Source organism: Leopardus geoffroyi, chromosome A3 (assembly GCF_018350155.1).
Source record: "Leopardus geoffroyi isolate Oge1 chromosome A3, O.geoffroyi_Oge1_pat1.0, whole genome shotgun sequence".
Taxonomy (NCBI): domain Eukaryota; kingdom Metazoa; phylum Chordata; class Mammalia; order Carnivora; family Felidae; genus Leopardus; species Leopardus geoffroyi.
In genome coordinates, this window is record NC_059336.1 from 58,891,001 (window position 1) to 58,913,401 (window position 22,401).

At 43.5% G+C, this 22,401-nt stretch overlaps 2 protein-coding genes across 8 annotated transcripts in view; one reads left to right on the forward strand and one right to left on the reverse strand.

The window, feature by feature from the left end:
- Positions 1–6,803, reverse strand: part of LOC123580648 — a 41,309-nt gene extending 34,506 nt beyond the window's left edge. For 2 of the 3 annotated variants that reach the window (XM_045445677.1, XM_045445676.1), the window contains exons 1-2: positions 5,370–5,951; positions 3,690–3,850 (exon numbers count right to left, since the gene is read on the reverse strand). In XM_045445677.1, coding sequence (XP_045301633.1) covers positions 3,690–3,850; positions 5,370–5,759 — 551 coding nt within the window. In that variant the 5' untranslated portion in view covers positions 5,760–5,951. Of the gene's footprint in view, positions 1–3,689; positions 3,851–5,369; positions 5,952–6,282 lie in introns of those variants that run through there. The other variant, XM_045445678.1, reaches the window with a different exon arrangement.
- Positions 6,804–6,872: 69 nt separating this feature from the next.
- Positions 6,873–22,401, forward strand: part of TBC1D8 (TBC1 domain family member 8) — a 112,137-nt gene continuing 96,608 nt past the window's right edge. For 3 of the 5 annotated variants that reach the window (XM_045445679.1, XM_045445680.1, XM_045445684.1), the window contains exon 1: positions 6,917–7,207. In XM_045445679.1, coding sequence (XP_045301635.1) covers positions 7,081–7,207 — 127 coding nt within the window. In that variant the 5' untranslated portion in view covers positions 6,917–7,080. Of the gene's footprint in view, positions 7,208–22,401 lie in introns of all 5 variants that reach the window. The other 2 variants (XM_045445682.1, XM_045445681.1) reach the window with 2 other exon arrangements.

Genomic DNA, 22,401 nt, shown 5'->3' on the forward strand with positions numbered 1-22,401 from the left:
GTGGTATCTCATGGTAGGTTTTTTTTTTTTTTAATGTTTATTTAGTTTTGAGAGAGAGAGTGCAAGCTGGGAGAGAGTGTGAGTGGGGAAGGGACAGAGAGAGGGAGACACAGAATCCAAAGCAGGCCCCAGGCTCCGAGCCATCAGCACAGAGCCCGGTGCAGGGCTCATACCCACGAACCATGAGATTATGACCTGTGCCAAAGTTGGACACCCAACTGACTAAGCCACCCAGGAGCCCCATAGTTGTTTTTTTTTTTTTTTTTTTTTTTTTTTTTTTTTTTTTTTTTAACTTTAGAGAGAGAGACAGGCTGTGTGGGGGAGAGAGGCAGAGGGAGACAGAGAGAATCTCAAGCAGATTCCATGCTCAGTACAGAGCCCAATACAGGGATCGATCCCACGACCCTGGGATCATGACCTGAGCTGAAATCAAGAGTTAGAGAAGCTCAACCGACTGAGCCACCCAGGTGCCTCTCATCGTAGTTTTGATGTGCATTTCCCTCATGGCTAATGATGTAGAGTATTTTTTCATGTGCTTATTGACTATCTACATATCTTCTTGGGAGAAATATCTGGCTATTTTAATTAATCCTCTACTTCACTAATGGTCTAATTTTGTGTAGTCTACTTTTATACCCATCTATGGAGTTCTTTCTTTAAAAATTTTTTTTTTTTTAACATTTAATCATTTTTGAGAGACAGAGAGAGACAGCATGAGTGGGGAAGGGGCAGAGAGAGGGAGACACAGAATCTGAAACAGGCTCCAGGCTCTGAGCTGTCAGCACACAGCTCAGCGCAGGGCTCGAACTCACAAACCGTGAGCTCCTGACCTGAGCTGAAGTCACATGCTCAACCGATTGATCCACCCAGGTGCCCCTGGAGTTCTTTCAAAGTTTTTTTTTGTTTTTGTTTTTGTTTTTGTTTTTGTTTTTAATTTAAGAGAGAGCAGGGGGAAGGGCAGAGAGAGAGAGAGGGAGAGAGAGAGAATCCCAAGCAGGCTCTGCTCTGCTGGTACAGAACCTGATGTGGGGCTTGAGTTCAGGAACCCTGAGATCATGACCTGAGCCAAAACCAAGAATCAGACACTTAACCAACTGAGCCACCGGCACCCCCATCTATGGAGTTCTTAATTTCAAGTATTGTGGTTTTTTTCCCTAAGATTCCATTAGATCTTTTAAAAAATGTATATTTTTTCTAGTTCTTTGCTAAAATTCTCTATATTTTCATCTCAATCCTTGAACTTATCATTTATATATAATCCCATTCTGCATCTGGCAATTCCATCCAATATCTGTCTACTTTGTGAATTTCTTACCAATAGATTTTGATTTTTTTCTCTTTTTAGTCATATGGTCTTGTTGCCTATTATGCCTGGTAATATATTGATGCTGATATGGTATATGAAAGATCAAAGAAAAAAACTGAGGCTCTGGATGGTGTTATCATCTGTTGGGAGGATATATTTTTGCTCCTGGAAGGTAATTATGGTTGGGGGAGATCTTATTTTAGTTAGGCATTGAGATGCTTGTGGGCTGGGCAGATCTAATCTCTGGGAAGTCTTGTCTTTTTCTGGTTCCTGTCTACACTGGGAGTTGTAACACTTTGAGGATCCCAACTCCAATTTTTGTCCCTCTGGGCCTGTAAACTTCTAGAAGATATGCTTGGCTTCTTGGTCTCTGAACTGCAACTTGGGAATCAGCACATACTTTGAAGGGAAGAACTTGATTATATGTCAGTTTCACCTCTCCCAGGTACATATCCCTTCAAGTCCTTGCTGCCATAGCAGTTCTTTCATGACTTGAAACAGATTTGTTCTTATACTTTATCCAGCTTTTATGATTGTTTTCAGCAGGAAGATTGGTCTTTAACTGCCATTAGTAGAAGAAATTCCCTACATCTTTTAATGTCTTGATGAAGATGCATGATATGGTTGTGGGTTGGTGGCCAAGTAGGTTGCATATAACATATCCACTCAAACATTCCTATCTCCAGAATCTTCAGACTCTTTTCTCAATCTATAATATGCCAGGGAAATTTTGGCATCTCAGCCTCATTGACTATAGGCCATTGTTAAATCTAGGCTTCAATAAACTAAGGAATCAAACCTTTGAGCCACTCACAGGTGCTGAATATGACATATTTTATCAAGAATCCTGAGTACAAAATTTATTCATAAATTCTGCTGAATCCAACCTTATATTTTACACTTCTTGGTTTAACACTTTATTTTTTTTTAAGTTTATTTATTAAGAGAGAGACAGCATGGATGGGAGCAGGGAAAGGACAGAGAGAGAGGGAGAGAAAGAGAATCCTAAGCAGGCTCCACACTGTCAGTTTAGAGCCCGATGCAGGGTTCAGACTCATGAACCATGAGATCATGACCTGAGCCTCCCAGGGGCCCATTGGTTTAACACTTCATTTTTTTTTAACTTTTTAATATTTATTTTTGAGAGAGAGAGAGAGAGAGAGAGACAGAGCATGAACAGGGGAGGGGCAGAGAGAGAAGGAGACACAGAAGCTGAATCAGGTCCAGGCTGTCAGCACAGAGCCCGACTCGGGGCTTGAACCCACAAACTGTGAGATCCTGACCTGAGCTGAAGTCAGATGCTTAACTGACTGAGCCACCCAGGTGCCTCAGTTTAACACTTTATGTTCCATGCCCATATATGACTGTCAGCTTTCTCCCAATACATATTGGCAAGATATTCTAACTTCCTTGGTGTATAAATCTATTTCCATCCCTGCCCCAGGAGACCGTGCAATCATCTTCCTGGGCTATGCTGGGAGTTACTCTTACTATGGGCCCTGGAGCCAGTGAGGTGCCATGTGGGCAGGTTTTGAGGAGAACAGGCAAAGGCCTCAGATGAAGTCTTGAAAGCTCTTCCAATTAGTGAATGATAGTTTTCTCATATAGAGAAATGCTACTTCTGTAGGCAAGGGAAGCTTGGGATTTGGGAACTCAGCTTTTTAAAGTATTATTAATAATACATTAGTATTGTTTGTTCAGTAACTCTAGAATCTGTGATGATTTCTATTTTTTTGCATTATGAAGCTCTATTTTGAATCTTCCCTCTTTTTCTTTCTGTTGATCAATTTTTCTAGAGCCTGTATTAATTTTTCAGTATCTGACTTTTGGATTTACCTATTTTTCTCAGTTACACGTTTGTTTTGACACATTTTTTGATAGCCTTCGGGGATAATTTTGTCAATTTCTATTCTAATTCTGTTATTCTCTGTCTCTTATTTCTTTCAAGTTTCTGCATCCGACTTGCTTTCTAAAAAATTGAGATATAATTGGGGCTCCTGGCTGGCTCAGTCAGGAGCATGCAACTCTCGATCCTGAGTTAAGAGTATGACCCTCACGTTGGCTGTAGAGATTACTTAAAAATAAAATCTTAAAAAAAATGAGATACAGTATAATTGACATAAAACATTGTGTAAGTTTAAGGTGTAGTCCCCCTTAACCTGCAGACCTCCGTGGATGCCTGAAATCATGAATAGTACTGAACCCTATATATACAATGTTTTTCCTATATATATACCTATTATTAAGCTTAGTTTATAGATTAGGCAGTAAGAGATTAACAATTATAGCTAATAATAGCAAATAATAATAGCTAATGATAACACAATGCAATAAAAGTTATGTGAATGTAGTCTCTCTCTCAAAGCATTTCACTGTACTGTACCTTCTTCCTCTTGTGATGATGTGAGATGATAAGATGCTCATGTGATGAGATGAAGTGAGGTGAATAATGGTGTTGTGATATAGCATCAGGCTACCCTTGGCCTTCTGTCCATAGATCAGAGGAAGATCATCTGTTTCCAGACAGCGGTTAACAGCAGGTAACTGAAATGGAGGATAAAGGAGGACTACTATATAGATTTGATATTTATATTGCAATATGATTACCATTGTAGCGTTAGCTAACACCTTTATTGTGTCACATAATTATCACTTTGTCTGCATCCCTTCAAATATTCCCATCACAAGTCTATGGTCCTACTTCCCAATCACGTGTCCTAATTGCAGGAAGAGAATTTGCTCAAGTTGAACACTTAACCTTTGCAACAATTTGTAACCGGAACTACTGTATTTGAAATCGGAAGATGACCCCTGTCTGTCCTATGTCTATACCAGATAAAGGATTCTTTCAATTTCACCATATCTATACCTTGAGATGGGAATTTAATACTTCACGCTTATCTTTAAACAAACAAATAAACTCTCTAGGGCAGTCAGGAACAGCCATCTCACTCTACGATCTTTGTAGTTATCATGGTTGCTATAGCAATCAAGTGCAGCAGCAGCAAGAGCCCCAAAAGCCTTGTCCTCCATCAGCCCCTCATACTAACCAACAGTGCTAATTTGAGTACCTTGCTGGCTCTGTGTGCCACAGATTACTACATCTCTTTTGCTCCCTGTGCATGCACAAATAGGTGAGGAGCCAGCCAGAATTCCCTATTGAGGAAACGGGTTTCCTGGGGTCCTGGCAGGGAACAGAATTCAACCCAGAATGGCTAGAGAGACTTGCTACTGAACAGGTGTGGACAGGTTCAGGGAGCCAGTTGTATTTGTTTGAATAGCCATAATGAAGTACCACAAACTATGCAGCTTAAAACAACAGAAATCGTCTCACAGTTCTAGAGGCTAGAAGTCTGAGATCCAGGTGTCTGTAGGATTGGTTTCTTCTGAGGGCATTAGGGAAGGATCTGTTCTAGGACTTTCTCCTAGCTTCTGGTAGTTCCTTGGCTTGTGACAGCATAACTCCAAAATTTACAAGGTGCTCTTCCTGTGTGTGTGTGTGTCCATGTCCAACCTTCCCTCTTAAAAGGACACCAGTCACAATGCATCGAAGTCCACCCTAATGACCTTACTGTAACTTAACTAACTATATCTGCGATGATTCTATTTCCAAATAAAGTCACATTCTGAGGTACTGGGGATTAGGACTTTAACATATGAATTTTGGGGGACCCAATTCAAACCATAATACCAAAAAGAGGTGAGGAGTACCCAAAGATGAGCAAGAGTAGAAAGTTGTCACCATCGTGTGACATATTCTCCACTGGCCCCTCCAGATCCCCTCTCCAACCTTCTTCACTTTGCTTTGTGCCCAGGAGGCTGACTTCTGTAGGCTGCATCCCCTATGCCCTAAATGACAATGTCATACATGCTGATCCATTTACCAGACACGACTCTCTACTTGACCGGGTGGCAAACACATATTCACCTCCCAAGCCCCAGTCAAGCAACAGCTGTTCTGTGGGGCTTTCTCAGTCCCCTCCCTGAGGAACCCAACCTTAATTCTGTGCATCCCCACTGTCTCCACCCTGACTCCCACTGCCTTTTGTACCTATCTGCTTACCTGTGAGTTCATCAGGGCAGGGCCCATCTCCCATTCTTCTCTGCAATTCCAGGGTCTGGCAGCATGTCTGAGAGGGAGAGGTTCCAGTGAATATTTCTGGAAGGAGTATTTTCTTGCCATCCCTGGCCCCTGCTCCACTGCATCCAAATCTCCCTGATTACAGCACTCTTCCTCAGTTTTACTCAGAGGATCTTTGTCAGTGGCCTCCCTGTTCTCAACCACAGAGGTCCCTCCTCTCTGGGCGGTCAATTCTGGTTGTTCTTCCCACAGAGCTCTTCTCTTCATGTGGCTTCTAACCTGCCCAGTTAGGTCCAGGCTTCTGAGCTGACCCCTTCTGATCCTCTGCAGATTTCTTGGTTTCCAGTGAGAAATATCACTCAGTTCCCACATGTTCTGTAGGGGATTTACTTCTACTTTTCAGTTCTGTCCTAATTAACAGTCACATTTTGTCAGGGACTCCTTTGTCAAAACCTGAGGGTCATTTTGATGGGAGTTTTCCTTTACTTCTCTTTTGGGTGTTGGATTTAACTGCCTCTCTGAGGACATTGCTAGGAGGACCATGAGCCTGTGCAAGGCCAGCTACCATGTTTTAAAAAAAAATTTTTTTTTAACGTTTATTTATTTTTGGGACAGAGAGAGACAGAGCATGAACGGGGGAGGGACAGAGAGAGAGTGGGAGACACAGAATCGGAAACAGGCTCCAGGCTCGGAGCTATCAGCCCAGAGCCTGACGCGGGGCTCAAACTCACGGGCCGCGAGATCGTGACCTGGGTGAAGTCGGACGCTTAACCGACTGCGCCACCCAGGCGCCCCTTTCCCAGCCCTTCAATTCTCTTAGAACAAATGTGACTGGGTTGATTGCCGTGTAGGGGACTCGCAGGGGAGCCCTAATATCGCTGTCTTCTATACTCACGAGGACGTCCAGATTGAGTTTGATCTGATGCCTTGACTCAGGGTCGTACAATATCGCTGCTGCCTCTTCAGCAGCTCTGACGGATCCCTTGTGAGAGCATGGAAAACGTGGGCCAAACAATTTTTTTAAATCGGAAAGTAATTGCTTTTAATTTTTAATGCTATTTTTTGTTATCCGTAAAAGTGTTCCTTGTTGTGTTAAATGCTATGTTATTCCAAACACACCTGGGTTTTCTGGCGTGCACTCTGCTCCCCAAAAAACAAATAAATGCCCTCGGTTGGGCAACCTGCAGCTGTGAGAACAAGATGCCTTTTTCCCTCGCTCCTCCCCCTCTCAGAGTGAGGGGCGGGGAGTCAAGTCCTGCGGTCCCGAGCTGCCTCCCAGGAGGGGCGGAGGAAGAAGAGCCTAGGCGCTCCTCGCAAGCGCAACGGAGAGAGGAGGGGGGAACCTGGCAGCCGGGATGGGACTTCCTCCCTCCACTCCGGAACTGTGCGCTGGAGCGGCCGGGACTCGGAAACCCAGGCGGCGCCGCGGGAGCGGGCGGGGTGGCGGTGGGGGCCCGGGGGCGGGCCCGGGGCGGGGCCGCGGGCGGAGCCGGGACGGGGGCGGGGCCTGCGCGGCTGCGCGGGCTGCGAGCCTGGAGCTGCGCCGGCCGCGCTCCCGGGACTCTGAGAGCGCAGGACGCCGGCTGGCTGCGGTCCTCGCCGCCGCCGCCTCCTCCCGAGCGGGCTCGGCCCGGCGCGGCGGGCGGCCGGGGCGATGTAAGCCGGGGCCCGCGGGCGCGGTCGGACCGCTGCGATGTGGCTCAAGCCCGAGGAGGTGCTGCTGAAGAACGCCCTGAAGCTCTGGGTGACTCAGAAGAGCAGCTGCTACTTCATCCTGCAGCGGCGCCGCGGGCACGGCGAGGGGGGTGGCCGCCTCACGGGTAAGGGGCGCGCCGGGGCGGGCGGGCGCGGCGGGCCGGGCCCCGGACCTCGCTCCCTGCCGGGACCGCGGCCCCCAGCCCGGGGTGCATCGCAGGTGGCGATTTCGTGGGAGACGCCGGGCCGGGACGGCCCTGCCTCGGGCTTGTTTTCCTTTCTTCTGTATTTCTCTTGCAAGCCCCCGTCGAGGTTGTGGCAGAAGGGACTTGCGGGCTCGTGCGTTCTTGCGGGAGAGGCAGGTGCCTTCGCCTCTTGGCCCAGTGACCGCCTGGAGGCCAGATTCAGCTCAGGAATCGAAAGAGAAGCGCCGGCTGGAGCTCGAGCCGAGGGAGCGAGGGCCGCCCCGGGAGGAGCGCAGGCCGCTGTGCGGGGCCAGGTGACAGCGGGGTGCGGCCCCGACTCGGCCATCTGGATGCGCCCCGACGTTCCAGGTGGTGTCTCGGCTGGGGACACACGGACGGCCCACCGCCACCGACCCTGGCAATCCCCGGCTGTCGGGCGTGTGGGCAGGGCGGGCTGGGGACCGTTTGCGCGCCCGGAGGAGAAGCCGAGGCAGTGCGAATCCCAAGCTTACGATCTTAGTAGCAAAATTGAGCGGGTCAGTTACCCCCTCCCCCACTTGTTTCTTCCAAGCAATGATAGGAGGAAAAAACTCAGGCTTGTAAAATTTATGAAAAAACAAAGCAATTTTTCTAAAAGTTACTATCCCAGGCTCCGTGAAGATCAAGCATTTGGAAAAATTGAGGCCAGCTTGCATAGTTGGGCCACCTGTTTAAATGGGTCAATGGAAGAACAGTTTATTAGACTTTTTCATTTGTGTCTAGGGGATCTATATGGAATTTCCGAATTTTGGAATCTGAAATAAAGGAGACCTTAGATCTTTTTCCCATCACATCCCTCCTTATACTGAGAATCAGACCAGGCTGGAGAGAGAGAGGTCAAGGGACTGAGCTTGGGTCCGGGGCCTCACTGTTGGTGACTCCACTGTCTGCTTATTCTGGGGGAAGCCCTCCTGGAGTAAAGTTTAATGGGGGAATGTAATCAACAGGCCCTGAAACAGAACCAGGTGCAAAGGGAATTACCCTTCCTGTACTTTAAACCCGGAAGGTGAGAAAGCTGGTAGTTGGATTCCTTAAGAGGATGGACTTCACTGAGCCTCAAGGAGTGGGTATGACTTGGTGGCATTCTGGACGAAAGAGTAGTGGGGTAGTTGAAGAATCTGGATGAAAGCGGTCGTGGGGTTACCTATGGTGGTGGTGAGTAGTGAGGACAGGTTGGGCAGCAGGTGGGCCTGCTCTGGGAGCAGTTTTAAGCTGTGAGGGAGGGAGTTAGTATAGGAGGCAGGAGTAAATGGTCTCTTTTAGTAGAGGGTAAGGACAGGGTTTGAAGGTTTGTGAAATGGGAAACATGGAACACCTGCCCAGAAAGTGTTTTTATCACTTAGTTCATGCTGACTGTGTGGGATACTGTTGAGGCTGTTTTGGGAAAGACTTCGGGTTATTCGCCATCTAGCAAGGGAGACAGGTCCAGAGAAGCTGGACAAAGCCTCGGCTATGATGCTGATGGAGATTCAGGAGATTCCGGAGAGCCTGGCTTTGTTGTCCAGAGTCTATATCTGTGATGAACTCAAAATGATGCAGTCCACCTCCTTTTTGCATTCCAAAATCAAGCAGATCTTTTTTTATTATTTTATTTATTTATTTAAAAAAAATTTTTTTTAACGTTTATTTATTTTTTTTGAGACAGAGAGAGACAGAGCATGAACAGGGGAGGAGCAGAGAGAGAGGGAGACACAGAATCTGAAACAGGCTCCAGGCCCCGAGCCGTCAGCACAGAACCCGACGCAGGGCTCGAACTCACGGACCGTGAGATCATGACCTGAGCCGAAGTCGGACACCCAACCGACCAAGCCACCCAGGCGCCCCTATTTATTTATTTTTTAATTTTAGAGTTAGAGTGCCAGCTGGGGAGAGGAGCAGAGAGAATCTCAAGCAGGCTCCAAAGTCAACAAGTAGCCCAGTGCTGGGTTTGATCCCATGACCCTGGGATCATGAACTGCACCAAAATCAAGAGTCAGATGCTCAACCGACTGAGGCACCCAAGTGCACCAAGCAGGTCTCTTTTATCATACCTGTGGCTTTGGCCTTCCTTGGTGTATACTTCGGTTTGGGCTTACAGTGAATATGCACAATATTCTTAAAGGCAATAACGATCAACCAAAAAAAAAAAAAATACCCCATGAAAAGACAGATGACACTTTATTTCTCAGGGACTCTGAACCTCCTGTTGATTGTGAAAGCCTGACATTTCCTAGGCTGCTTTACCTTCAGACATTTAGCTGGGTAGCAACTAACGTAGCTGTGCTGATTGAGCAACCTGGAGTTACCACATCCACCAATGGGCTGGTCCTAACCCAACCACTTATGAATGTTATAAAATCAAGACTGTGTGACACAGAGGGCAGCTTAATGTTGGTGGTGGTTTTCAGAATATGTAGAAATCTGATTTGGCAGATTTTGAGCAATTTAGAGTTTATGAAGATAATGAGGGCTAGCAAGATGGGTATTCTGACTGGTTGTAGGCTTTTCTTTGGAGAGAAGCAAGAAGAGGTGGTTAAGAGGGGTTGGAAATAAAATCGAGTGGTAACGAAGTCTTTTTTTTTTTTTTTATTCCGATGCTGAATTTGTTATTCATAGGAGCTTAAACATATGAGGTCTCCATTGGCATTTAGTCTGACATGTTTAAAAATTGCCTACCCTCAGAAATACAAGGTTTCGTTTCATTGAGGAATATAATCACTCTTCCGACTAATACACACATTCCCTATATATATCTTCAGTTTTATTTTCTCCATAGCCCTTTCTCACTTTCTAATATACAATATTGTTGATCATTTTGTTCATTGTTTCTTCCTACTGATTGTCTGTTCTATGAGGGCAGGTATTTTACCTATGATGGTGCCTAGCACATAGTATATGCTCATTAAACATTTATAGGGTGACTACATGGAAGAACATATGCATGAATGATGGATTCTACTTTTCGTTAAAAGTTGGGTGAGAGTGGAGGCCCAGCTTTTCTGACTGAGGCTGAGCTGATCACATGGGATGGGAACATTCTCCTCTCTCCTCGGCTTCCTGTTTACCTGGCAGTCTGACCATTGTGGAAAGCTGGAGGGAATCAATGGGAAACAGAGACCTCCTCCTTCTGTCTTTTTTTTTTTTTTTTTTTTTTTTAAGTAGCTCCCTTTGAGAGGGAAGGATCATGGCACCAGCTTCTCAGGCGGCCTCTGTTACCACCCCTTGGGACCTGTTTGGAGAAGGAAATCCTGGGCTTGGGGACAGTAGTGGGAGGCAGCGACCTTATCCTCCAGTTAGAACATGGTGTGGCTGAATACAGCATTATAAAATGTTTCCAAAGCTCCTGGGACAGAAGTGATTTTGCTCTGGAAGGGAGGAAGTCAAGGTATGAAAGTATTCACTTGAATACAATCTCCAACCTGTGGGAATATTTTTTTATTATTAATTTTTTTTTTATTTCAGTGTAGTTGACACACAATGTTACATTAGTTTCAGGTGTATAGGAATGTTTGTTATGAAAGTTCAGTCAGCTCTGGGAGAACTGAGTGGGAGAAGTTAGCATTTGGGAGGTGCAGACAGAAGAACACATCATTGTTGCCCTCTCCTCCAGTGCTCCCTGAAGCACTTAAAATGAGCAGCACAAATGTAGCTTTAAAGACCTAATGTCACCACCTGAATATGCCCCTCTAAAGGACTTTATTTTTCAGAGTTCTATTATGTGCGTTTCTGTATAACCTTGTAGTTCTTTTCCCAAAGAGCCCGGCAGTTAAAAAGTTGTAATTTGAAGAAAATATTGATGGCTTCTACTTTTCAGGATGTTTACCTTCAGTCCCTGTTGCTGTCATTGCATTTATAATAGTTAGGGGCTAACAATTTCCTAAGTAGCTAGGGTCACAGGGGAAGTATGGTGTAGTGGAAAATAGCGACTTTGAGTCAAGATAAGTCTGTTACAAATCTGGACAGAGAGGCCTTGTGCTAGTTTATTTGGTTTATTTGAGTCTTAGTTGTAACAGCCTCAAGATAGGGACAATAAGGAAGCTTACTTTAGAGGGTTAGAAACTTTTCCACTGTGGCTGTACCGTTTTACATTCCTACCAGCAATACACAAGGGTTCCAATTCAAACAAGGCTTAGAATTAGAACTATATGAAGGGCTTATCTGGGCTTGCCACCTAGTCTGTTTGGAAAAAAAGAGAAGGACACTTAAAAAATTGACTAACAAGAGGGCTTCTTAGAATAAAAGCGTTGTAAAGAAGTTTGCATTAAAGTGAAGGATATAAAAAATACTTATTACTGCAGTATTTAATAAGTATAATTGGAAAGTTAAATATAAATTTTTTTTAGAGAGCATGCATGAGCAAGCAGGGAAGAGGTAGAGAGAGAGAACCTTTATTTTAATGTGTATTTATTTATTTTGAGACAGAGAGAATGCATGCGCGAGCAAGCAGGGGGAGGGGCAGAGAGGAGAGAGAATCCCAAGCAGTCTCTGCACGGATAGCCCGCGTGGGGCTCAGTCTCATTAACCACAAGATCATGACCTGAGTTGAAATCCAGAGTTGGACGCTTAACCGACTGAGCCACCCAGGTGTTCTGAGAGAGATAATCTTAAGCAGGCTCCAGGCTCATCATGGAGCCCAGTGTGGGGCTTGGTCTCATGACCCTGGGATCATGACCTGAACTGAAACCAAGAGATGGACGTTCAACTAGAATGTGACTGAGCCACCCAGGTGTCCCAGAAAGTTAAATATTAATTTTTATTTTTGTTTTATTTATTTATTTTTTTTGAGAGAGAGAGAGAGAATATAGGCGGGGGAGAGGGGCAGAGGGGGAGAGAGAGACAATCTTAAGCAGGCTCCATACTCAGTGCAGACCCGATCCAGTGACCCAGGGATCATGATCTGAGCTGAAATCATGAGTCAAATGCTCAATTGAATGAGCCACCCAGGTATCCCAGAAAGTTAAATATTTATTTGTTTATATCTTAAACTATTTTTAAGAATTTATTTTCTTTGAGAGAGAGCGTGAGAGCAAGTGGGGAAAGGGCAGGGAAAGAGAAACTCCTAAGTAGGCTATATGCTGTCAGTGCAGAGCCTGAAGCAGGGCTTAATCCCACAAACCGTGAGATCATGAACTGAGCTGAGGTCAGCAGTCAGACGCTCAACCTACTGAGCCACCCAGGTGCCCCAGAAAGTTAAATATTTAAATAGCAGTTTGTGCTAGCAGGATTTGTTTTACAGAGCTTCTTTGAAATCCTTTGTTAAATCCTAGTAAATAAAGGGAACTTCACTTCGGTGTTGCAGGCGTTGAGTGACTGTGCTCAGAGTGAATTGTCTACTCTCTTTGGGACAGTGTGCCAAAGACTGGGGGATACGAAACTGACACCAGGGATTTGTGTGTGGTCACTAGCCTTGCTCAGAATGACTCTGTTGAAAAATTGGAAATTGGTGAAGCCCAGCTTGAGTGTTGGCTATAGTCTTGCTCAGGTAGCTGAATTTGTGGGTGGATTTTTGCCCTTTTTTTTTTTTTTGACTTTTTTTTAGTTTGTTTATTTATTTATGAGAGAGAGAGAGAGAGAAAGAGAGAGAGAACAAACAGGGGAGGGGCAGAGAGAGAGGGAAAGAGAGAATCCCAAGCAGGCTCTGTAGTCAGTGCAGAATCATGTGTAGGGCTTGAACTCATGAACCATGAGATCATGACCTGAGCCGAAATCAAGAGTCAGACGCTTAACCAGCTGAACCACCCAGGTGCCCCTTGACTTTATTTTAAGTAGGCTCCACTTGAGCGTGGGGCTTGAACTCATGACCCTGAGATTAAGAGTTGCATGCCGTACTGATTGTGCCAGCCAGGTGCCCTTGAATTTGTTGGTGGATTTAGTCTTTACTACCAACAAAATTCTTCAGTTCAGTTGGGCAGCCTTTGCATTGTGTAGACTTCCCAGATATTGGCTCCAGAGTCTTACATGCTTTGGTCTTATTTTCCAAAAGCACATTAAGGAAGGAACACAAATAAAGGAGTACTTTGATTTTAAGAGCATAAACTGGAAGATATCTTACAATACAGATATACAGGTAAAATAACTGATACGTTTTTAAGGGCTGATAAGCCATTAATAAAACGTTGGGGTTTCCAACAGTTGCATTTAATTAAGGCATAATAAGGGCACTGTAATTAGGTAATCAAACAAGGCAGAGACTGTGTCCCTCGAGGAATAATATGAGGTACAAATGTGTGGGTAGTGCAGTAGCGGAGGCTAGCCATTTCAGCCTAATTGGAACTCTTTAGGAAGAGCTGAAAATGATTGAGAGGCTTGTAGCTTTTAAAGAATTCATTTATTAGCTGTGAAGGGATAGGATTTATGATCTTGACTCTATATTCTGGCAGCATTGGATAGAGGAGGAATTTATTTTAAATGAAAGTAGTAAATCGGATCAAATTTCCAAGACAGATTTTCCCCCTAACTTAAAAAACTTTAATCATCTGTATTGAAAAGCAGCCCTGAGCATATTTTAACAGCTGTTTGGGTGTTGCAAGAGCTATTATTCCTCACAACCTCTCAGGCTCTTTCTCCTTCACCTTCTCCTGGTAAGGACAGCTTGTCAGGCACTTCCCAAGACCTTCACCTGCTGTCCCCTCGGCCTGGGGGTGCCCTCACCTCCCCCTCTGCCTGGCTAATTCTTCTCTCCGTTTGACACCCTTCAGATGTCAGCCTGAGCTCTGCTACCTGGCGATGGGGCACTGGACCTCTCCCTCCTCTGATCCTCTTACACCTTAGAGCACTCACCACTGTTTCCCATGATGTGGCCCTTTGTGGCTTTATCACTTTCTAGGGAACCAGACCATGATCTCCAGGATGGAGATCCCAGGTCTGTGTCCCTCACCACCATGCCTTCAGCACTGGAACAGTTTCTGTTGCTGCAACACTCAGTAAATATTTAGTGAGTACATGGGTGTCCAAGTAGAATTGATGAGTGTGAGCCTCTGAGGCTGAGAAATGTTTTGTATCATCCTGGAAATGGGAATTATGCAAAAGGCAGGAATAAATAATACAGAGTGTTGTCATTGCTATTTCTCACGCCTGCCCTGCGTGCCTGTAAGGACTAGCGGTAGTTTGTCAGCTGCGCCAGCCCAGCTGTTAGAACTGCCCGTTGGTAACCTTTATGTAAATAATCCTGTACAGACCCAGGAATGATTTCCCCAGTACATCACCAGCCAACTGACACAGCTCTGTGAGGTTGAGTCATTAATATTCTTAAACATTTGGTGGGTCTGTTGTTCCACCAGATTTTATTTTTCTGCTTCCTGCTTTTTACTTTAAAAAAAGGAAGGAAAAATCAGCAGCAAAATAAACAGCCACAAATAAGTTCTCCTCAAGAAAGGGCACTGTATTTTGTGGTTGGTTTTATTCTGAATAAGTAGTTACTGATGGAGAATGGACATTTAAAAATAATAAATAGGATGGTAGTTTGCCTAAAGTTTTAAAATATGAAATCTGTGTGCATAGGAGTACATAATGTAAATATAAAGTATAAGTAATACAATACCTATCACCTGTTACTAAAAAAATAGAGTATTTCCAATGTAAGAGATCTCTTGTGTATTTTCCTGATTATATTCCCCTCCCTAATCAATACATTGTTGAGTTTTGTGTGCTATTTAAACTTTATACAAAAGGAATAATAATTTACTTTGTTTTTTTTCTGAAGCTTGTTTTCCACATCCCAGTTATATTTATATTTATAGTTTTACGTATATATGTGTGTATATATATAGTTAATGTTTCCCTAACGTTGAACCATGTTGATACGTATAGCCGCATTCATTGATTTTCATTGATGGGAATGACTCATTTATTTGTTCTTTTGTCAGCTCATATTTGGGTTTCTAGTTGTTTTTGTTATTACAAATAATACTGCTATGAACATTCTTGTATAACGTTCATATGTGTGAAAGCTTCTCTGGAGAATATACCTGTGAGTGATCTTGTTGGGTATATCAGCCATAATGGGTTAGGTTATGCTGTGGTAACAAACATCCCAAACATCTCTGTGGATCCACATTAGTTTATTTCTCCCTCATGTTATATATCCAATGTGGGTTCCCAAGGTTCTCTTGTAGGCATCCAAAGATGGGCTGATGGAGGCTCCATTCCTAGTGCTTCCATGGTTACATGGTAAGGGGGAAAGGAATTTGGTGACTCTCATGTTGGGTTTTAGAACTTGTAGTTGGAAGTGACACCTATCCCTTCCATTCACTTTATTTAATGTTTATTTTTTTTTCAGTCATCTGTACACCCAACATAGGGCTTAAACCCACAACCCCGAGATCAAGATTTCCACACTCTTCCCACTGAGCCAGCCAGGTTCCCCTGTATATTTTTTAAATAAGCTCTACTCCCAGTGTGGGGCTTGAACTCACGACCCTGAGATCAAGAGTCACATCCTCAACTGACTTAGCCAACCTGGAGCTCCTATTCAGTTTATATTGGCAAAAGCAAGTCACATGGCTCAGTAACCTGAAAGACATGAGGAAGTATGATTTTCTTAATTTAGGAGCTGTGTGTGTGTGTGTGTGTGTTTGTGTGTGTACATGCACATGTGTCTGTGTGTTCTGTATTTTTTAAGTATTAAAAATTTATCACTTTATGACTGGACTTTTTAATTTTGGGTCTTTTGAAGAACTAACATTCTTAATTTTCATGCAGTCAGGTGCAATCTTTCCCCCCAAGAGTTTGTGCTTTTTGTTACTTGTTTAAAAACAAGTCCTTATAAGGGAATCTCCAGAATGATGGTGAAGGGAAATTGTAAAATGACAGCTCAGACCCCTCAGTCCAGATGAGAGCAGGGCAAAAGGCTGCAAGACAGCTCCTAGGGGAAGAGAGATTGGTAGAGCACCTCCCATCCTTGCACATGTTGAAGGAAGGTCTGTGCACTAGGAGAGGAATTGTGGGTAAATTATTGATAAAGCTAAATCAGCCAAAAATTCTTGGCAGTTGTTAACTGCAGGGAAAATAAAAAGTTGTGTAGGTTAGCCAAGTTTCATAGTTTTACTACAAAGCTCAGCTCTCTATAAATTCAGGAACTAGTGATAGGGGTGCCTGGGTGGCTCAGTAGCTTGGGCATCCAATTTCGACTCAGGTCGTGATCTCACACTCATGGGTTTGAGCCCCATGTGGGGCTCTGTGCTGACAGCTCAGAGCCTGGAGTCTTGCTTCGGATTCTGTGTCTCCCTCTCTCTCTCTGGGGCCCTGCACTTGTAGTCTGTTTCTCTCTCCTCTCTCTCTCAAAATAAACATAATAAAAAAAAAAAGAACTAGTGATACAATCAGAGATATGAAGGTAAATGCAAAAAGAATCCATTAAGGATGGAAGCAATTTCCTTCAGGGGCTGGGAAGTGGGAGTAGGGAAGGTCATGAGGGAGCTGTTGTGTTTCTCACTGAGCCTGGTAGAATTATTTGTTTTTTTACATGCACATGTAAATTGGATAAAATGTACACTGAATCTAAAATTTGGGAGAGCTTGGCAGTTTTTCTGGTTACCAGCACCGTATGTGTAATGGGGATAAGGAGAGGCATTGAAGCAATGTTTCATTCTTGCCTCATGGACCATGATTACTCTTGGATTACCCGTGCTTCAGATATTTGTCCTCTCGGTAAACTATATTTAGCCTTCAAAATGTCTACCATGTGTGGGGTGTGTCAATTTCACTGAGGCTTAGGAACTATTTTCAGAAATGCATCTAATCTAGTCAGGTACTTTAATTTGAAATCAAAAGATAGCCTGGATTTTTTTTTTCCCCCCTCTGGAGAAGAAATTGGTTTAGAGTTACAAGTTTATGATTTTTATCTCTTACCTAACCTCAGAGATATGGTTCTGTGACTGACCCATTCCTTCTGGGGCTCAGTTTCTTAACCTGAAAAACAATTATTATTGTTGGTGTTATTTTAAGAGTTTTATAATAACAGTGGAAGATTTCATACTTCAAATTGTTATGTTTTCTAGATATGTTGTCAAAATCCCTTTTTTTAAAATTTATTTTTATTTTTTTGAGAGAGCAAGCACATGCATGCATGAGTGGGAGAGAGGCAGAGAGGGAGGGAGGGAGGGAGAGAGAGAGAGAGAGAGAGAGAGAGAGAGAGAGAGAGAGAAGGAGAATCTTAAACAGGCTCCATGCTCAGCTCAGAGCCCAATGTGGGGCTCGATCTCACAAGTGTGAAATCATGACCTGAGCTAAAATCAAGAATTGGACGTTTAACTAACTGAGCAACCCAGGCACCCCTGTTTAATTATTTGTATTTAAAGAAGAAAAAGCCAAAAGAACATTTCTTTCAACAGTGTCAGGCCCTGTGTTCTCATGCAGCTTATCATCTAAAGGGATGGAAAAAGCTAGTGGTAGTGATGGAGTGATTATTAAACCATGAAAGAATTATAAATGGTGGTAAGTTCAGGGAGGCGAGGGTGATGAGAAGGAATAATGGGGAACCTAATTTAGGCTGGGAGTGTCAGGAAGGATTTCTCTGAGGATCTGTTGTGTCAGCTAAGACCTGCGGGGTGCTTAGAATGGTGTTAGCTGGGTAAAACAGGGAGGAAAGGGCCTTCTGAGCAAAGGAAAGCACATGTGTGAGAGCTCTGTGGCCTCTGAGAAGATGTTCTGGACAAGTTCAGTTTGATGTGCTTGTGAGTTGTCTAGAAAGGCTTGTAGAGGAGGAAAACACAGAGGGGACAGAGGAGTGGTCAGGAGAACAGGAGGAAATGAGTAGAGTGTATTTCCCAGAGGCCAAGAGAAAAATGTATTCAAGAAAGAGGGAGGGGAGAGGGATGGACTCTGCAGTATGGTATGGAAAAGGCTCGAGGGACATTGGCTGCCTCAGGGAGAGTAGTTTGGGAGTGGATGGGTGGAGAGGAAGTAGGCATTCACGTGAGCAGCTTTATCAAGGTGGGACTTGGTAGGTTTTTGGTTGTTATTATAAATTTGTTATTTGTTGGGGCTCCAGGGTCACCCAGTCAGTTAAGTGTCTGACTCTTGGTTTCTGCTGAGGTCCTGAATCTCATGAGGTCCATGAATCTCATGATTCATGAGTTCAAGACCCACATTGGGCTCTGCGTTGACAGTGCGGAGCCTGCTTGGGATTTTCTCTCTCTGAAAATAAAGAAACTTAAAAAAAGAGGAAAAACCACAAATTTATTCTTTGTCAGGAAATGGAAGGTCTGTTGAATGCTGCATCTGTGGCTGCTGGGCCTTGAAGTGGTCATGGCTAGGCTTTGAATAGGTCAGTAAAGGAGGTAAGGCATCCAGGTGAGCAGGACCTCAGGAGACAATTCCCAAGGAATTTTGATTTGGGAATAAGGTTAAATACTGAGTACTGGGGAAAAAAAATTACCTCAAAGAATCTGTAACTGGTCACCAGAAGGATGAACTATTTTAAATGGATCCCAGGGATGCTGGGTCAGCACTGGACGGTAATTGTTTCACCAGGCAAAAGAAATTATTCGAGGAAACCATAGCAACTTAAAAATTCGTTGTTAATTGCTTGGCATTGGATGCCACATTGAGTTTCCTGTGTGTGTGGGTTACCATTTATTTACTATGTAAATAAAAAACTTTTGTTATCAGTAATGTTATTGGGATTCAAACAATAGGATTTATTTCTAGAAGGAAAATACAGATTAAATATCATTTTAGTAAATTACAAAGATAGACCAGAAAGTTTGGCTATCCTGAATTATTATTACTGTCCATTCAACAGAGTTTTAAATAAATTTGTGCACCAATGTTTGTGATATAGGGATGTTTTCATACGGAAATGTGTTAGCCTTCTAAAGTGGGATTGGCCTATGATGAAAGATTTGGAAGCCACTTGTTGAATTTTTCACTTGAGATGCAGTATTTGCATGACAGACACAGTTTTACAAGGGAGTAACAGCATATTTCAACCTCAGGTAGAGATTTGGATATTACACTTAACCCTGGGAGCATAGTGAGCAAATTTGGATTTTGAGTTTCTGTTATATTGCTGTTATAATGAAAAGTAAATGTAAAATGTAAGCAAGGCATTAAGATTGCTTTAGGAATGTATAGCTCATGATCTTCCATATATTAAGGATTCAATCACAGCAAGGATTTGGGTGGAGAAATTAGGTTTTAATAAAACTAGTGTCCCAAAACTGTGTGTGTGTGTGCGTGTGCGTGCACCTGTGTGTTTTTGTTTTAACCTTTAGTTTCCTGTATGTTCTTGAGGTAGAGTTTGGACACTCATTTAGGGCTCAAAGTGGATACTGTTTAATCTCAGTATAATGGAGCTGCCTCTTAATGTGGGTATTAGGTTCCAAAATCAACATGAAGGACAAAAATTGCTTGAAAAATTACCCTTAAAATCAGCAGGGCCCCCTTCTTGGTAATCTGCTCATGTTACAAGGAGTTCCTGGAAAGTCGGGGCCTCTGTGGAGCCCAGAGCCTCCAGCTCCCCAGGGAGCTCACACCAGGGTCTGTGCTCCTTGATGGATGGGCAGTCCACGTGAGTGGCTGTTTTCCCCTCTGCGTTTTGGCCAGGGCATATTGTTGAATTTGATAAGTTAAATATGAGATGTGTGTCTGCTGTACCGCCACTTGCTAGTTGAAGTAACGTACTTGAGTCAGCTTCATGGCCAGGTGAGGCTAAGAGTGATCACATTACACTTTGGCATCTTAATTTGGGAATTGCTATTAGCCTGCTTGGGATTCTCTCTGCCCCTCCGCTGCTCGTGCTCAATCTCTCCCTCTCTCCCTCTCACAAGAAAGAAAGAAAAGAAAGAAAGAGAATAACTTGGTCAAAACTGTCAAAAACAAAAAAAGGGGGATGGGGACCTTTGTCTTCATCAGTTGTAAAGACAAGGAAAGGCTGAGGATTAAAGGCAACTAGAGACATGACTAAATGCAATGCCCAACCCTAGAATGGGTCCTGAACTGGAAGGAGAAACATGCTGCAAAGGGCGTCCCTTGTTGGGTCAGTGACCAAACTGGAATACCAGTGGTAGATAAAAGCACCATGTGTGTTACATTTAGTGAGGTTGATAACGATGCTATTGTTGTGTAAGAAAATACCCCTATCCATGGAAATAGGTCTCCTTTTGAAATGATTCAGAAAAAAAAAATGTGTGTATGTAATTACGTCCTATCACATCATATCAAGAGAAAAAGAGCAGATAATACAGCAAATGAGGTACGCTGTTAACAGTAGGCAAATCTGATTCTTGGCAAAAGGTATATGACTGTTCTTTGTCCTATTTTAATTCCTGAAGCTTTTCTTTAAACTTGAAGTTATTTCCAAACAAAAAGATAAATAAAAAAAGATAATTTTAAGTGTGAACCCGGAAGCACTTGTCCATTTTGATAGAGGTATTTTTAGCCTGTAATAAGAAAATATAAGATACACCTGTAATTTAACAACAAAAAACCCATTAGGAAATTTCTGCAGGAAAAATAACTTTATTGTGAGTCTGAACTAAGCACCTTCTGCTTTTGTCATGGAAACAACCATTTTGGTAACATGCTTTCTAGAGTTGAGGTTTCTTGGGGGTCCCAGTTACTATGTGCAGCAGGGTGGGCGGCATATATAGATATTCCCCACCTGCCCCAAACTGTAAATGACTATGACATAAGACTTTTTAATATCATGTGAATATGTTACAGTGTTAGGTTAGGCTTTAGTTGTGGCCAATAAATAGCTGAATTTTAAAAGAATAAAAATCATGGAAAAGATATTCATTCAGTAGGTACTTACTGTGTGCCTAGCTCTTCTCCAGGCAGTGAACAAAACAAAGTCCTGCCCTCAGGGAACTTACTCTACTATAATTAATCTAGAGTGATTTTATTCTTGTAATTGCTAACTCTGGTAATTAACCTAGAACTGGAATTCTCAGTGTGTGCCACAAATCCCCTTAACTATGTTAACCTCATCTTAAACTTCCTTCATTAAAACATTTTGTGGGTTCTTTTGCTGCCACACTATAAGAGGTTGGCTTTTGTTGTCCTTGCTTTTAAAAACTGAAATATTTAGTCAAATAAGTTAGGCCTTTGAGCCCTATCTTTTAGGTTCTTGCCAGCCTTAGGGATATTATCTCTTGAAGTCTTTCTGACCCCTCGTCCTCATCAGAGACAGAGGCTCGTGGAATACCTGTAAGCACAGCTTGGCTCTGGGCCCGTCTGTGCTCTGCTTTGGCCCTGGGTCATGGACACCCTCCAAGGGCTCATCCCTCCTGTGCTCTGGAAGTGTTGGCACAGTGGGCTCCTGCGGCATTTCCCAGCACCCCTGCTCCCTTTCCCTTTTGTAGAAGCACTCTGCAGCCTTCTGTAGGTTACCGAAATGAAGTGGACTCCTTTTCCTATTTAAAAGTAGCCTCAGCAGCTGTGGGTTCGAGTCTCCCAGTCATGAGGTTGACCTCCATGCCACTGGGACTCTTAGTTGTTAGGCCTCTGGGGGTCACAGCAGGGTGACTGATGGGGCTCAGATTTTAGAGACCACCAGCCATATTCCTTTGTGTACAGATGAGGAGCCTGACTGATCTGAGGCAGCGATGCTCTTGCTCTGTTTTCACTTGACTGCGCTTAGCCCTTTCCAGAAAGGTGAAGGGACTGCTGAGACAGGAGTCCCCATGCCTGCATCCTCCAGACCTGCTCCTTCTCATCTTGTGCTGGGCTGGCATCTGTTGAGACCCTGTTATATTTTGTTTATTAAAATGACTTAGGTAACAAAGTTTTTAAAAATTGTAGTGAAATATACAGAACAGAAAACTTAACATTTTAACCATTTTTAAGTATACAGTTCACTGGTATGTACATTCACATTGTCATGTAGCCATCACCACATCCATCTCCAGAACTTTTTCATCTTCCCAAACTGAAACTCTGTGCCCATTAAGCGTGACCTCCCCATTCCTCCCTCCCTGCAATTCCTGGCAACCCGCATTCTACTTTCTATTCTAGGAGTTTGACTACCCTCATGTAAGTGGTTTCATACAGTATTTGTCTTTGTGTCTGGCTTATTTCACTTAACGTAATGTTCTCAGGGTTCATCCATGTTGTAGCTTGTATCAGAATTTTCTTCTTTTTTAGGCCGAGTAAGATTCCATTGCATGGATATA